Source organism: Gymnoscopelus microlampas (assembly GCF_963454915.1).
Source record: "Gymnoscopelus microlampas genome assembly, chromosome: 6".
Lineage (NCBI taxonomy): Eukaryota > Metazoa > Chordata > Actinopteri > Myctophiformes > Myctophidae > Gymnoscopelus > Gymnoscopelus microlampas.
This window is the reverse complement of record NC_139943.1, coordinates 27,303,961-27,320,951: the sequence shown is the minus strand read 5'-3', so window position 1 is coordinate 27,320,951 and position 16,991 is coordinate 27,303,961. Positions and strand designations below refer to the sequence as shown.

The window sequence follows — 16,991 nt, the reverse complement described above, 5'->3', positions numbered from 1 at the left end:
CTTTTTTTCATAACTTTGTCTAGTTTCGAATCGGGCGCAAATGGATTGATCCGTGAGACTGATATTATCCCAAATGATATAACAAATTCATCACCACATGTTTGAATAAGTGCCAGGTGAGCTTATTGTGTATTTCTTTATTCGTCAGCAATGCCTTGAATTTGGATAAAAATTAGAGATTTCTACTATGTCTGGTCTGCTAGCTAACGCTAGCCAGCAGCGAGTGTCTGTTAACACAAGCTAACGCCAAATGATAGCAACGTTACTTACATGTTTATCTACTGCTAACGTTACGTTACATTGTTGATCATCATTACACGAATGAGACGCTTTTACATGTTGTCTGAATGACGTCTATCGGTCAATGTGCTGGTCAATGTGGTAAACGTTAGCTAGCTTACTGCTAGTAGCTTTCATTTTCATTGCTTCCTCTAGGTTAGGCCATAGCGAATTTAGTTTTACTGTCAGTATCGTATTGTTTACCAATGTCCACAAGACAAAAGGGAATTCACTGTCTTGCATTCATTTTTAGTTAAATGCCCCCAAAAAGTAATGGCCTACAGCTGCCAGAACAGACAACCACAGTTAACCTTTCTTTCAATTCTCACTCACATTCACTTCATAGGGCCTTATTGGCATGAGAAAACATACGTTTACATTGCCAAAGCAAAAGTGGAACAATTCAATCAAAGCAAAATAATGTATGTACAATTAAAAGGGAATAGAAATGATGTGTACACACAGAGCTGTTACATTGCAATTACACTTGCATTGAAGGGAAATCTAACTTACAAAACCATAAGAATTGTGCATTTGCTGTCAGAAATAGTTAGCCTATATCCACATAGGAAAGCTTTTGCAAGGTTGTGCACAAATCTCTCTCTCTCTCTCTCCCTCTCTATCTCTCTCAATCTCACTCAGTTGAAATGAGTGTCCTTGGTCAGAGAGCCAGAGAGCTGGTGAACAGTTACGATCTCAATTTGGAGCAGCGAATTGCACGAAGAGGGTCAAGTCTGGTGTGTAAAGATGAGGACCTGTGGAAGCAGATGGAAGCACTGCTGAGTGGTGGTGATGCTCAAGACACACACTGCCTTGGCCTGGTGCCATTGAAGGTGATGGAAGAGTCACTCAAGGCCACAAAAGCAGCACCACTCGCCATAGTGGGACGAGTCAGGCCTGGTGGGGGGCTGCAGGGGTTAGAAAAGGCCTTTGAGGTCTTGGAACAAGCAGCCCTGAACCTGTACCTCGGTCCCTGGAGGGAGGAGTACAAAGTGGTCAAGGTCAGTTGTATTTTTTGACAAAACATTTGAGCGGGGTCTGTTTGCTGGCTGCACGGTCTAGGGCTATTCATAAAATTCTATACTTAGTCATTAATAGCGTACTATCTATTTACTCTTTTACATGTCTCTCTCTCAGATGTACTCTGGTATGTTCACACACTACATCAAGCCAGTTCTGCCAGTGCCACAGATTCTGGAATTGTTTGGGTTACTAGGGTACAAGCCCTCTTCTGCACGTCTCGAGCAGCTTCATCGCCAGTCATCCAGTTTTACCGCTCTGGAAAATCTCCTTTGCCTGTCTTGTGCCTTCTTCCTGGCTCGTTGCGAGTGTTGCCTCCTGCTTTCAGCTTTGGGGAAGTATGCTGGTGCATTGGACTGGGAGCTAAGTCTGGTGCAGGAGAGGCAGAGAGGACACAACATTCAGGTCAGTCAGTCCATCTATGAGTTAACTAGTTATTTAATCAGTTAAAGCATTGTTTCTATTCTATGATTCATATAATCATCTCATTGCAATGTATTGTTTAACTGTCAAAAGGGAAAAGCAGGTGTGTGTGTGTGTGTGTGTGTGTGTGTGTGTGTGTGTGTGTGTGTGTGTGTGTGTGTGTGTGTGTGTGTGTGTGTGTGTGTGTGTGTGTGTGTGTGTGTGTGTGTGTGTGTGTGTGTGTGTGTGTGTGCGTGCGCATGTGTGTAATCACAGTATCACACTGAACGGTAGTACTTGAGTTAACCTTTTATATTAAATGGCTGAGCTACCCTACAGGAGGCTCTCAACAATACTAAGAAGATGCTGGAGCTGACAAAGGAAGACCTCCTGGAGCTCTCTGGGATTGATGGAGAATTAGATCTGTACACAGCGGAGGAGGTGAACTGTGGCCTTAGGGAGATGGTGGTTGATGATGACGAGAGTCCACAGTCATGTTCATTGCTGCCTGCTGTTGCTACACACAGCAATGGAATTAATCCTCCTTCCTCCTCAAATATGTCACAAAGAGACCCTGTCTGTATCTCTACATTCAACTGCCAGCTTTCCAAGACATCCCCGCTGGGATCGAGCGCCACCCGGAATGCCTCAGCGACTGCCACGCGAAGTGGATACGCCAGCAAGGAGTCCACCAAGCAAAGATTTGACGATGCCGACTCACAGTTGCATAGTCTCACTACATATGGGTTTTGCAATAGGGAGACTACTTCACCAATAGCAGCCACCCAATTTTGCAATTGTGTCCATTCACAGAGTTTGCATCTCCAACAATGCACAAGTTGCAACACCCTGCACGATGTGACCTGTGCTTTGTTTAGAAAATGCCGGAATCAGGGCCACAGGTTAGTATTGCCTGACGAATCCGCAGAAGATGTGAGAGAGACCAGGGCAGTGTCACCACACAGTCTTAAAGAGGGAGGAATAATGAGTACGTCACCAGTCCATGCGAAGAACAGCACAGCGGTATCCTCCTTAGTTTTGCATGATGCCCCTGTTTCAATCAGCCAAACGCCTGTTCCAATCCCCTTCCATGACTGTTGTGACCTTTCCCACCCAGACCCCCAGTTTACCTGTGTCAGCTGCTGGGTCTTCCACTCTGGTACCTGTAGAGGGGTAGAATACTGCCAGAAGTATCATGAGATCCGCCAACTAAGGGTCTGCCCATGCGGAAAGCAGTGCTCCAGAAAGCCTCTCATCTTGTGTAGATATTGTGGAACGGAGTATTGTAATCTTTGTTGGTATAGGAATCCTGTTGCATGCACCTGTGGCCAAACATTTGACCAGTCATCATCAGTGTGAATTACACTTGAACAAATTGCACTTAATGGGCACATTTATCATATTCGGTGCCTTAATTAAATCCACACAGAGAATTCAAAATTCCATCCTACTGTGTGGCCAAAATGTAACAGAAATCACAAGTGTAAATGTTGCCTTGCATTTAAAAATACATTTTAATATCAAGTGCGGTCTTATTTTTCTATTTGAGTCCCCCATTTTGAGGCCTTCAGATATTCTTAAGTTGCCATAATTACCATGATCATCATTTTCTAACCATTATTTAATGTTGAGAGATGGCATTGTGGTCACACTCAGTTTGTGAAATATTGTTTAAGATCATTTAAATGTAACTGGATGTCAAGCACAAAGAAACTTGTTTTTAACTGTTTGTCACCTGGAAATAGGCTGTAATAAAATGGGAGTTTAAGGGGACAGTTTTCCACTTGTCATTTCTTAAGTTTAATTGGTTCAAAGACAGCGATGCAAATGTTTAACCCAGAGAAATCCCAGAAGAATCAGTTACAAATTTGTTTATAACCTAAATTATTTAGATCTATTCTCAACCTTACCTTTCAATCTTGCACCCACACCTAAGTGTTTATATTTCTTGGACATTTGCATAAGCCTCTCTTGTTACAGTATTCAAAGAAATGTTGTAAATGTCAAGGTTGATAAACATTTGCTAAAAACAGGGCCCGGAACATTAATAATAGCTTTTAAAATGACATTGAACCCTGAATGATAATGCATGTCAATGAAAATAGTTTGCTCCTACACAAGGTATACTGACAAATACCAAGAGGAGTTGGACATTTTTTCACAAAGTCATGTGTCTGAACTTTTAAGACTTTTGGGAAGTTATCAATAGGAACGGCTATTTAAAAAAATCCCAATCTTCCCCTCTGTTTGAGCCAAATATGTTTTGGGTCATGTTGCTTCATGTCCAAGCAAAGCACGTCAAAGGCATGTCCTTCACAACCTTGTCAGGGTGATGTTCAGACAATTACATCAATCAACATTGAAGAAAACAAAGTATCTGTTGACATGTAAAATAGCCCCATCTATCTACCACTGAGGTCTGCTAAATATTTCCTGATCTTGTATAAAGGATGTCTTCTTTTGAGAAGGGTAACACCAGTTTTAAACACACACAGTTCTACAAAAGCAATTGTCCTTGTGGGAAAACAAAAGCCTAATGTGTGTTTTTATAAGAACATAGTTTCCAATTCATTGGATATCACTTTTCAAAGCAGTGCACAGGGAGCAAATATATTCCATTATTTATTATGCCGGACAACAGTCATTATACACGTATTACAATTCATGATTATACCTAGTGACTTGAATAGAATATTAGACTCCATAAAAAACACTCTTTACTACATAGACCAGTGATCCATTTAGCTTAAGTGATGTCACTGTAGACTAGTAGTTTTATTCTGTTCATTATCTGGAGTCACCCCAGCATTGTGTGTGTGTTAACGATAGTGTATCAGCTACTGATTGTGTTCCTCCCAGTTGACATTGATGAAGGTTTTGCAGTCCATGTGGTCAATATAGAGGACCCCGTCCAGGTGGTCCATCTCATGCTGGAGAATACGAGCAGGCCAGCCGCTCACCTGCCATTTGACAGGTTCACCTTTCTCATTCAAACCTGCAATGACAATATTTGGAAAGTAATGTAATTAGTCATTGCATTAGTTCCAGTCATAGGGTTCAACAAACCACTTAAATCCTATATACTTTGTTGACCGGGGTCCCAATTTACAATCTCACAACGCATCACAGCATGCTGTGAGCTTGTAGATCTGCTATTTTTGTTGAATCTTCGCCTGTTGACATTTTTCATGACATGCCCTGAACAGGAACGCTAGGGTTCAAAGAATTAGAATAATAAGATTAACTTTGTCAACTAAGAACACAATTATCCTTCCTAGATACACACATTCCCCTAAACATTGTATTTCATCAGAGAGGCCAGAGCCCAGAGCCGGCCACATTGCAGCACCCCTGCAGTATTTTGGGGTACAGCACCTTGCTCAAGGGTACTTTGACAGTTGGTGGGCATGATAAGCAACTAACCAGCCACTCTCCGGTCACCACAGAACCCTCCTGTCAGTACTGGGGATCAAACCGCAAAGCAACCTTTCAGTCATTTGTCGACCTCCTTATGTCAAAGTCAGCTAACCAGGAATTTATATAATGTATACTAATTATGAATAATCTTTTGTTGTGTGTTTCCCTAACAAAGGAAGTGTTTGTCATGTGTTGGCAAGGAACTGGTGGTGTTCCAGTCTATATAACAGTAATACAGATGGATTCTAAGTACGGTACCTGAGACTTCCACAGATAGGTAGCGTGGAACTGCAGCAGAGAACCCCGAGATGCTCTCGCAAGCCTCCTGGAAGAGCACTTTGCGTCCATCTAACACTCTCAGCTGCGGGTTAACAAAGATTCGCAGGGGTTGGGCGGAGAGACCACGGGCCTCAATTGATGCCGGCGAGCTCTCTTCCAACATCTTCTTAGGATACTCCAGTGTCAAGATGCGAAGTGGGACCCCAACCTGAGGTGCACTCAGTCCCACACACTCTAGTTTCCGCATCACATACACCATGTTTTTTATGACCAGCTGTACCTCAGGACCTGATATTGCTGCGGGGTCAACGGCCTCTGCTTTGGAACGCAGCACAGGGTCTCCTACCTGACAAACATGACAGTAGGGTGGACTAGGAGGGGGTTTGATCTTGCGTTTCATGTATTCCAAATAAGAGCGCACCTTGATATTGGAGGAGTAATGGCATCTAGAGGTGATGGAGTGTGAAGATAAATAAGGAAGAGGTTTAGTGGTCACTGCTGCTAAACCCATTGGAGCAGAGGCACTGCAGTGAGGGCCTTTTGGTTTGCACAGTCTGAGGGCCCCTCTGGACAGCAACATCACAGAGGCACTTAATGTCATATTCAAAGTTGAAGACTTGAAGCAGGGGAGAAGTATCTCTACCCAAGGTGACTCAATGAGCTGCAGGGGTACAATAAAATATTTTTAGAACAGCATAATATTCTTAATGTGTAGATTAAGGCCAACAGAAAAACTATAAGCGGTGGTAAGATCAGGATATAAAATTAGCCCTATGGCTGTGATATTAAATACATTTAATACCAGATACCTGGAATAAATGAAATGTATGTATATGTATGTAATATCACAGCCATTCTAGGGCTAGCTATAAAATGTGTGTTGACTATAAGCTGTGTCGTTATGGGTAACAACACATGACATAATATGTGCTGTCACTGAAACGGGTTCTTTAAGTTACTTATCTCCGTTACCTTAAAACAGAATAAACACCGTGATGCCCATAGAGTTTTTTTTTAGTTAAGAGTAAGACAATGCATGTTGCAATAGAGGTGAGAATCCAGTGGTACAAATCTGTCCATGATCCTCCTGTCAGTTGTATTGGTTCCGGGTGGAGCCGCGTAGACTTCACAATAAAAGTGTATTCGCGTTATTTGCTAACCAAGTACTCAGTGAGAACTTTTATTTTGACGAATACAAGCGAGTCTGACCCGAAAGTAATTTGCAACGTTTTCAACATGTTCAATATCACAACTGAACTTGTCTGGACATGCCGTCGATCTGGGGCTTCCCTCCCACACCAGGTATAAGGCAGACGCTCTGGGCACCATAGCAACACTGAACCCAGAGCTGGCTGTATCTTACAGATGGACTGTAGCCTTGAACACTTCAAGCTGTTGCATTGCATCCAGAAGATACCCTTATGGATTATAGTAGAATATGCATGGACTCACAAGATGATAGATATACTGGAAGCAGTTGCAGCTGGTGAGTTCAAAACTTGGGGAGGATGGGAAATAGTTAATTTAATGTATTAATGTATTCACCATATTCATGTTAAAATACATTTTGTTTTAGAAATCCAGTTGTCACCTAACTGACTGACAAACAGTTTGCAGGTTTCTGTTTTTTCTAAAGGGCTTCTGACTGTGTTAGACACAGGTCATTAAAATATAAAGGCATGCACATGATTAGAAAGTAATTAATCAAAGATTGTATACAGTTTCTTGAAGGCAAACTTCCTATCAAAGAAGGCTATAATAATATTGATATATGGAGGCTCCCTCCAATTAAATAATACAGATATGGAGGCTCTAGTAGTTAAATAATTATGGAGGCTCTAGTTAAAATGGATCCATAATACTGGAGGCTCCAGTCAAATAATTAAGATATATGGAGGCTATTCCGATCTGGAGGGTGTGCTTTTATATTTACATATTATCAAAATATTGTCACATTTATTTACACTTTAACATAATTATGGTATGCAAAAGCAACCTTTAAGCTATTGACTATAGTGGTATAGTAAAATAGATAGATCACACTTTTTGAATATGATTAAAAATAGATGTGAGTGAATGATGGTAAAAAGGGTAGGCAACTAGGCATTATAAGCTAGGCTTCAGCCTACACCTTTGCAGTCCAAGTACTGTTTTTGTGCTGTTTGTTGTGACTAACTCTGTACATGGCTTAAGACAGAAATAAAACCATTCATTCATGCATTCATGTTTTGTCAATTCACCTACTGTATCTCTTCAGATAAGGAACTTTCCCTTTGGCCAGAGGTGGACCTAGAGTTCATGACACTTGAAGAGCCATGGAGACTACGTGTAGCATCTGCTCAGGCCTATTCCATCATGAGGAGAAGGGACATTTGCCAATTTGAGAAGGTGGTGGCACTTCTGGAGGCCACACACAGACTTGTGCCCAGACTAGTGTCCCCCATCAAACACATGAAGATCCTGTTTGGCCTTAAGACCATGGTAAGGAAAGTGTTCTACTTCTGACCATGAAGAAGGCTGGATGGCTGAAATGTTATTAAATGAAGAAAAATACTGTATATGGAGCTGGAATGTATGACACCTTGAACCTCTATACTTGTACTCATCATATCAGCACCTCACCATTAGATCTGGTGTGCATTTACTTTTTCATTTTTACATGACATTACATCTGCATTTCTTTAATTCTTTGACCCCCCCCCCCTCTCTCACTCTTACACTCACTTCAGATAGTTATGTGGATGCTCAAGAACAACAAAGGCATTGTTGATACTGTGATTAAAATCATCCAGTACTTTCCCAGTAAGCTGCCTCAATACCACGATCAGTGTGTGAGTAATCTAAACGATCTCAATCAATTTATTATGCACATTAATATGGTTTAACTCAACTGTAGTTTTGTAAATTGATTAAAAAACATTATTATTAATATATCTTATAATTGTTATTTTTATTTATAGACCCTTTGTTTTTCCTCATTTATTTATTTTTCAGAGCTACCATGACATGTACTTAATGAGAAAGAACCATCAGGACTTCAAGACTTTGGCCCAAACCCTCGCAATGGACAAGAACAAGCTGCAAAATTATATCACGGTTAGTTTGTCCTTTGTACTCACTTATTCAGTTGAAAATAGAAATACTGGAGATACTAGTAACATTATTTTGTTGGCCTCTACTACAAGAGCCTGGAGCTCTGGTTGAGAGATTCAGGTGACATATTTTCTTAAAATCAGTGTTATTAGCTCCATATTCCAATAGCAATCATTGCTGTATAGAGTGTTTGTTCTGTAAGAGGGGTCTCCCCCTCCCCATCTCCAGCTCTTTAGTAAACAGAAAATACATTTTTAATTAGGGATACCAATTCAATGAGTAGAGAGAGCTCATACAGGATAACTGGAACACTATAAAATTGAAGCTGATAAAAGGAATTTCATGGGGTTCTCTTTCCTGAGTGGCTAAAACTGGTATCCCAACCTGAAGATGTATTTTCTGTTTACTAAAGAGCTGGAGAGATCCCTGTTACTGAACAAACACGTCTATAGCAATGATTACTATCAGAATGTACTGTATAATAGAGCTTTGACTGTTTACCAAAAAAAATCACTTACACCCCCTTTAATTCTCAGACATGTTTATTTATGCTTTATTATGGAGCGTGCCGTGTACTCTGTTTAGTTTTAGTTTCTCAGAGTGAGTCTAGTGAGTGCCAAGGAGGCTTTCTTTCAAGGTTAGGCAGCAGCAGCTGCTTTTCTGTCCAGCAGAGTGCACTGTAGACCAAGACTTTAACCTGAACGTCATTGTATAGACGGGTTTCCGAGCGACGTCATCACAGAGCAGAATGCGCAATCTGCGCATGCCTGGGGGTAAGGTAAGGGCAGGCGCGTTCGAAAATACAACCCTGAGCGGCAGTGAGCGCACTGGCCAATACAAACTAATAGGCGAGTGTGCTCCGGTGCGTAATTTCCAAACGCACCCATAGGCTTCCCCCCGCAGCTGCGCGGTCATATTCCTCTCATGTTTACTAACAGGAAACCTCCCTATTCTACAGTAACTAAAGCTCTGTTAATGAAAACAGTCTTTGCCTCCAAAGAGGTGATGTAATGAAGAGTAATACTTGCTATGTGTTGTTGTCTTTACTCTAATAAACCTCATGGGGCATATAGTATACTATTACATCTGCTGTAGACGTTTAATTGAGCTGCGATTTGGTTGAAGGTCTTTTCCTTGATCAATCACAATTTAGGCAATTTACAAGTGTTTATTGAACTCTAGTCAATAAGGCAAATCAACTTTAAAGTAGAATTGGGCTCTTAGCGGTGGGCCGTTTCAACCAGACAATTTGTTATTAGTAACAGTTTACACTTAATAAAAATGTACTGTTGGAAGGATATGGTTGCTATTAAATGGAAATTACACCATATACAACTCATGGCATATGATATTTACCAGTAAGTAAGTAAATAACCCTGGTATTGTTAGTGTCGCATTTGTGGTTACATGGTGAACTATTTGATGATGGTTCTACTGTGGACATCAACTATTCTCTCTATTTGCTCCACTGATACTGCAAGGCAGAGCACTGGCAGAAAAAGACTCGCTCACTGCATAAATATTAAGGAAAACTCCTTAGGCATTATTTAAGAAAATAGAATTTCTTTATTTTTAATTACTCATAAAGTGTTCTGTGCTCATAGTGAGGAGTGAATTTAAAAAAAAGCAAATGTTTCAGTTCTGGGACCTTCGTCAGTGCTTTATGAGTGGATCACAGACAAACAATTTGCTTTTATAGGGCTCTAGATCAGCTCAGGTGCTGAGGATCACTACTCAAGGTCATCACCATGGCAATGGTGGGGCGTGGACATATCATTACAGACAAAAACCTAGGGTTACACAGTGTTACATTTGAAATCATGAAGTTCATTGTACAGACCATTACACATAGCCATGTTAGCATGTTCTTAAAAAAGAAAAACATTTTTGAAAGATTCTTTCGAAACACATTACAACATTACATAGGATATTAAATACAGGGTTGATTATACATAAATATGGATGTACAGATGTTTTACTATACATTGTCTCATTTGATTTTATGATTAAAGAACACACAAGAAAATAACATGATAAATGCCCATTCTGTACTCAGGAGCAGATGGACGAGCAGTATGGTGAATGTTATGCACACAAACTGGAGGAGCGGCTGCTATGCTATCTTCAGGAACTGGAAGCTGTACTACCAAGGCAGACCTACATCGATGAGGTGTGTGTGTGTGTATGTGTGTGTGTGTGTGTGTGTGTGTGTGTGTGTGTGTGTGTGTGTGTGTGTGCGTGCGCGGCTGTGTGAGTGTGAGTAGGAATGGGGAATAATGACTGTTTAAAAACGCTCACGATGATCATAACGCAGAGATTTTAATTTGTTGTAAAATTGTCCTTCGTCATACACTGGACCTGAGTTGACTCTGTACTTGGATTTGTCCACCTATAGGCGCCTACACCAAATCTCTTCACCAAAAACAGCAGATCTACAAGTTCAAAATGTGTTTTGTTGCGATGCGTTGTGAGCTTGTAGATCTGCTATTTTTGGCTAATGCTCCCCCCCAGAATATGGATGCCGGGTGCAAATGGTTAACAAAAGTGGTATTTCAAAAGTTTTAAGCATATTTTGATTATCGCAATAATATCGTTAATTACAATGATTTTGACCGTAATGATCGTGACATAAAATGTTCATATCGACCTATCCTTATATGAGAGATTGAGGAAGGGAGGTAAAACAATTATGTGTATTAAAACAATTATTAATTATATTAATAGGTGCAATTGTGCATGTATGGTTTTGTTTGAACAGTGAGCACCTCCATGCGAGACCTGACTAGTCCAACATTGTTTTATACTCCATGAACATTAGACCACTGTATACAGTGCTGCTGCAATGCTGGGATTGCTGGGATTTTGCTACCTGGATCGCCACTCTTACTTGCTATCTCTCTTGATGAATGAATTGCAATCTGGTTGTGTTTGTAGGCCCTCAGAGAAGGGATTATAGATTGCAGATTTAAATCACAAGCACCTTGAATTTCTTACCAAGTTCTTACCAATCACACTAGTTAGAAAATCTTGGAGGTGCCAAAAAGAACTTCAGCCAGGGAATGACATTGTTCATTTGTGACCTTGCCAAACTTCATTATGGCAAGAAGTATGTTGCAGCCTTAACTGAGTATGTTTAAAAACAACACAAGTAGGTAAAATACATAATGTGTTCTACTGTAGCTGTTGAAGGAAGAGCGTCCCAGGACAGAAGAGGAGCGTCTGTTGTTGGAGATGATCACCTTTGATGATACCTCCTTATCAACGTCATTAAAGAGGCTGTTGCACTGTGGTAAGAGTCAGTCAATATTTATGTGTTTATTTTGCTAGCTAGCTAAAACTTTTCCAAACAAAGTTGAAAAGTGCTTCATTGCATAAAAGCTACAATATACAGAAAACAATGAAAGAGTAAAGAAAAAGGGAAAAGACATGACAAGGAGATAAAAGAAAGAAGCAGAACAAAGTATAAGAACAGGTGAAACAATACAACAAAATAAGTCGGCAAACCTAACTTAAGTCAGGGTAAGCTTTACAATAAAAACATGTTTTAAAAGATGACACACTGACTTTACTAGGCTGGACAGTCCAGAGCCTCTAGGCACTGACAGCAAAGGCGTGGCCTTTGCCTGGATTCCGGGACAGCCAAGATGATCCTGCCTGAGGATTTCAGGCTATTTGAAGTCTCATGTGGTTTTATAAGCTCTATAATGTAGCTAGGAGCAGTGTGTGATCCTGTCTCTCAGTTCTGGTTAAAAGCTTGGCTGCTGAGAATCTACCTTTGATTCTGGTTTAGGCTATTGTGATGTCATGGTCTAATATTTGTACATTTGCAAATCAAGCACTTATCTGTGTATTGTTCTCAATGAATGATGTGTTTTTAGTCTGATGACTTTAAAGTCTACACTACGTCTCTATTCTTTCAGTTCTTGCATCCAGCTCTCCAGGAAGGGTGTCTCAGAAAGCAGATCAGGTAGCAGTTAAGTGTGTTTCCTCTTCAAAAGATGCACAACGTGCCAGGCCCTCTGAGGTGATATTGGTGCCCGTAGAAAGGAGAGCTCTCGTAGAGGTTAAGCCACAGGAGTTGAGGACAATGGAGAATGTTGCTCAGCATTTGTCAGAAGACAGCCCGCTTCTGTTGGAGGATGAGGAAGATGAAGATTCTGTTGAGGAGGGTAGGAGTCAACAAAGGACGACAGACAAGGAGGGGGAGAATGTGGTTGAAGGACAGGCAATGGAGATGGCCAAGAGTAAATCTTCTGGTGCTTCGGACGTGGATGAGAGAGCTGGGACACGAGAGGAGGAGGACGGAGAGAGGGAGATGCAGGTGGAGGGGGATGATGATAAAGAAAATGACAATAGCGAGAGAAGTGATGATTCTGCACTGGAGAATGTCCCCTTCCCTCGCTTCTGGTGTAAACACCATCAGTGGGTGAAAAGCATTCTACATGAGTGCTCTGATGTGCAGCCGGAACAGCTACAGGTTCAGCATGATGTCACTACATCTCCTACTACACTCTTCAAGTTGTCCTCTTCTTCCACCTCCTCGTCACAGGACTTCACCGTCACAGTTAAGTGTGTTTCCTCTTCAAAAGATGCACAACGTGCCAGGCCCTCTGAGGTGATATTGGTGCCCGTAGAAAGGAGAGCTCTCGTAGAGGTTAAGCCACAGGAGTTGAGGACAATGGAGAATGTTGCTCAGCATTTGTCAGAAGACAGCCCGCTTCTGTTGGAGGATGAGGAAGATGAAGATTCTGTTGAGGAGGGTAGGAGTCAACAAAGGACGACAGACAAGGAGGGGGAGAATGTGGTTGAAGGACAGGCAATGGAGATGGCCAAGAGTAAATCTTCTGGTGCTTCGGACGTGGATGAGAGAGCTGGGACACGAGAGGAGGAGGACGGAGAGAGGGAGATGCAGGTGGAGGGGGATGATGATAAAGAAAATGACAATAGCGAGAGAAGTGATGATTCTGCACTGGAGAATGTCCCCTTCCCTCGCTTCTGGTGTAAACACCATCAGTGGGTGAAAAGCATTCTACATGAGTGCTCTGATGTGCAGCCGGAACAGCTACAGGTTCAGCATGATGTCACTACATCTCCTACTACACTCTTCAAGTTGTCCTCTTCCACCTCCTCGTCACAGGACTTCACACCCTCTCCCCTCTTCTCCTGCCCTCTCATCCAGAGTCATCCAGATTCTTCCACCTCCTCATCACAGGACGTCACACCCTCTCTCCTCTTCTCCTGCCCTCTTGTTCACAGTCATTCAGCTTCCCAGACTTCCACCCCTCTCGAGACAACCCAGGATTCCCAAAAAACGGCCCCCACAGACAAAGGGTTAGTTAAAGGGTTAGTGGGACTGGTACCCACAGTCCTACAGACAGAACCTGCACTCCAGCTCTCCTCCAGAGACAGTGAGGTGGTCACTCTGTTGTCACCAGTGCATCCGCTGAAATACTCCACTGCCAGCAATATAGACATCCCTGCCTTTCAACCTCAAATCCACCTTCAACTATCCCCACCTCATGTCACCACGTCCAGGCAACAGCATGCACTCCCATGTCTCCCTGAGCCAGTAGTATCTCCATATAGCCACACCTTAAGCAACAAGGATGGAATAATGTCTCAGAATGTTTTTTCTACCTCTACCTCTACCTCTACCGGCTGGCCGGCACCAACACGACGACCTCTCTCCAGGCTTTCAAGAAGATTCCATCGAAATCATGTCACTACATCCAGACAACAGCATGCTCTCTCATATCCCCCTGAACTAGTAGCTTTTCCATACAGCTATACCTTAAGCTTAAGCAACAAAGATTCAAACATGTCTCAGAATGCTTCTACCTCAACTGGCTGCATGTCACCACCGCAACGACCTCTCTCCAGGCTCTCAAGAAGGTTCCAACGAAATTGCAGTGTTGTCTGTCGCTCACAGGGTTCAACCCCATTCAACCACATCCCTGAGCAGTCTGGAACACACAGACAGATGACGGCTTCTGCGCCCAACCTTCAATCGTGGACTCTCTCTGATCAGGTGCCTTTATCATCCAAGCCCTCATCTGAGCAAGCTATCCATTCGCAATCAGTTGCTGTTCCGCAACCTTCTAATTATGTCCTCCCCTCGCCCTGTGTGCAGTGGGACCTCAATACCAGGCATAACACTCATCAAGCACAGACTCTACCCTGCCCTTCTACCACCTCACAGAGTATCTCCCAAATTCATTGCCAGGCTGACAGAACCCAGGTGCGGATGTCACCGCAGTGCCAGTCTATGTTGCTGCAGTCAAAGCTGCTACAGCCACTCCTGACACTCACTAGACTGAGCCAGCAGGAACTCATTGGAGTGACAGAAGGGAGATCACTGACTCAGGAAGAGGTCGGCAACAATGAGAATGAGGAATTAGAGGTGGGAGATGGACAACAGGATCTGACCGACACTTCTTTTAATATAAATTCTCTGTATTCCAGTGATGAATCTTTTGACCGTGACAATGAGGACTCTCATGACTCAGACCCTGACTACATCCCACAAGAAAAGAAACAAAGAGTGCAGTTGTGAATATGAGAATTAGTTACACTGAATAGTTATTCTTGAATCAAAGAGAAAGAACAAGAATACATTTACTGACTGATATTTTTATTGACAAAAACACATATACTTGAACATAATACAGTATTTTTATAACCTACTAGACACCAAAAATAGCAACAACAAAAAATCTTCTTTTACTTCATTCAGGTCCTTTTGAGACAATTAAAGCAAATTATTTCTTCTATATATATTTATATTGAAATATGGAGTTCCACCTGGCCTGGCAGAGATATGCATTCAACTGAAAGCACCTTTCTAGTTGATTGTTAATTCTGGGTATTTTGCATTGTGTGTTCCCCCTACATAGAGACTACAAAGGTAAATCAGCTGGAAACTAACTCCTCTGCAATTGAAAATTGTGCAATGTCCTGTAAAACTAAACAATAAAAGTCATGTTTGTACACCTTTTATTGGAAACTTTTGACTTTTAAATATGTTTGTACTTGTTTATTATCATTGTTGCAAAAGAGAGATGCATTTAATATTTGAATATTTGCATGGGGTGCCTGGTAGCTCAACCAGTGCATTAACCATTATGCTCTTTGTGTTGTAAAGAACTGAGTTCAAATCATAATCGTTTTAAGTCAATTAGGTGATCATTGATATATATATTTTTTTGAATGCTCCAAAAAAGGGCAAGCGTATGAATAAACACTATCTTGAACTGTTATGACCTGTCAGATAACCAGTTCAGGAAAATAAGATAATAAGATAGTGCTCCTTAGGTATCTAAAGAGCACAGATGACTGTTGTCAAGAGGTGGCGCTAGAGTCAAAATAGTGTTAATCCCTAATTACTGGTTAGTGAGTCCTTTTCAGTGAATTTCATGTGGTAATGCAGTCACATTATACTTTGCAAGCTACTTATTTTGTTGTTAAATATTAGTCAATGTCTGCTGATACTGTACAGTGTACACAGTTTTTTTCTTGTGCTGAAAGCACATTCTGCCCAGTCAGAAACAGACCAACCAACTCTGTGCTCTTTAGAGACCTCAATAAACAGAGAAAAACAAGAGATCAGGAAACAACATTATTTTCCTGAACCGATTATTTGACAATTAAAAATTGTGTTTAATCATAGTATCATACGTTTGTCCATCTGGCTCAATGCATTCCATCAAATGTTCGACTTCAGGTTGCCTTCCAGTGTGGTAGAACATGACATATCTGACCTTTGATTTTATTTTTTGGCCGAAGTTTTAAGTTTTGCCCTGATACAAGCAAGATGATTCTTTTCTTTTTTTTTTCTTTTTCAAAATGTCTTTCTTCTCCTCCCGGTTCCAAGATAGCTGTACCTCCTGAGTCACTGCTACTCAAGATTGTGACATAGCAGCTGGTCAGAGGCTTAACTATACAATAGTGAACTGCAGAGGGAAAGGCAATGCAGTCCAAGTGTGCCAAGTAAAGTCCAGTAAAAAGGTGGGACCTCTACATAGACCACATCTGTATGGGAGCCTATGGGCCTGCTCTCTATTTGGTATTTGCATCCAGACAGTTTCCCCCAGCCAATCACATACCTCTCTCTTGAGTCAGCCAGTGACAGAGGAGAAGGACCAAAGTTAACAGATTACATAAGCGAGAGATGTATGGGACGTCATGTGGCATGATGCTGCACCATCTGCCTACACTATTGTCAGTTACTTATGTACAGTATATGCTAGACTGAGTGGCTATGCACCAAAGGTCATCATCACTCAGGTCACCGGTGGCACTGTCCCTGTACTCTGTATACACACAACTGTTTACACACTACTTTTGGATGGGAAAGTGAGTCAGTCCCCTTTTCACGTTGAAGGTAAAATGAGGACATTCATGTAAGCTTCAGTAGGCTCTGTGGTGTAAAGACCAATGGACAAATATAGCCCCTGAAAAGTATTGTTAAAATATAATTAAATAATCAAATATAATTAAAATAT

General features: G+C 41.5%; 2 protein-coding genes across 3 annotated transcripts; one reads left to right on the top strand and one right to left on the bottom strand.

Moving 5' to 3' along the window:
• Nucleotides 1-3,474, top strand: spata2l (spermatogenesis associated 2-like). 2 transcript variants are annotated; one of them, XM_084059910.1, is made up of 4 exons: nucleotides 1-116; nucleotides 922-1,280; nucleotides 1,417-1,704; nucleotides 2,041-3,474. In XM_084059910.1, the coding sequence occupies exons 2-4, from the start codon at nucleotides 927-929 to the stop codon at nucleotides 3,058-3,060; spliced, it is 1,662 nt and encodes a 553-aa protein (XP_083916036.1). In that variant the 5' UTR covers nucleotides 1-116; nucleotides 922-926; the 3' UTR covers nucleotides 3,061-3,474. The 2 variants fall into 2 exon arrangements, with proteins under 2 accessions (XP_083916036.1, XP_083916037.1); XM_084059911.1 differs by lacking the exon at nucleotides 1-116 and having other exon boundaries at nucleotides 136-1,280.
• Nucleotides 3,475-4,003: 529 nt separating this feature from the next.
• pdf (peptide deformylase, mitochondrial) lies at nucleotides 4,004-6,491 on the bottom strand. The gene is made up of 3 exons (XM_084059856.1): nucleotides 6,370-6,491; nucleotides 5,377-6,058; nucleotides 4,004-4,696 (listed from the first exon to the last, which is right to left on the bottom strand). The coding sequence occupies exons 2-3, from the start codon at nucleotides 5,996-5,998 to the stop codon at nucleotides 4,539-4,541; spliced, it is 780 nt and encodes a 259-aa protein (XP_083915982.1). The 5' UTR covers nucleotides 5,999-6,058; nucleotides 6,370-6,491; the 3' UTR covers nucleotides 4,004-4,538.
• Nucleotides 6,492-16,991: the final 10,500 nt, after the last annotated feature.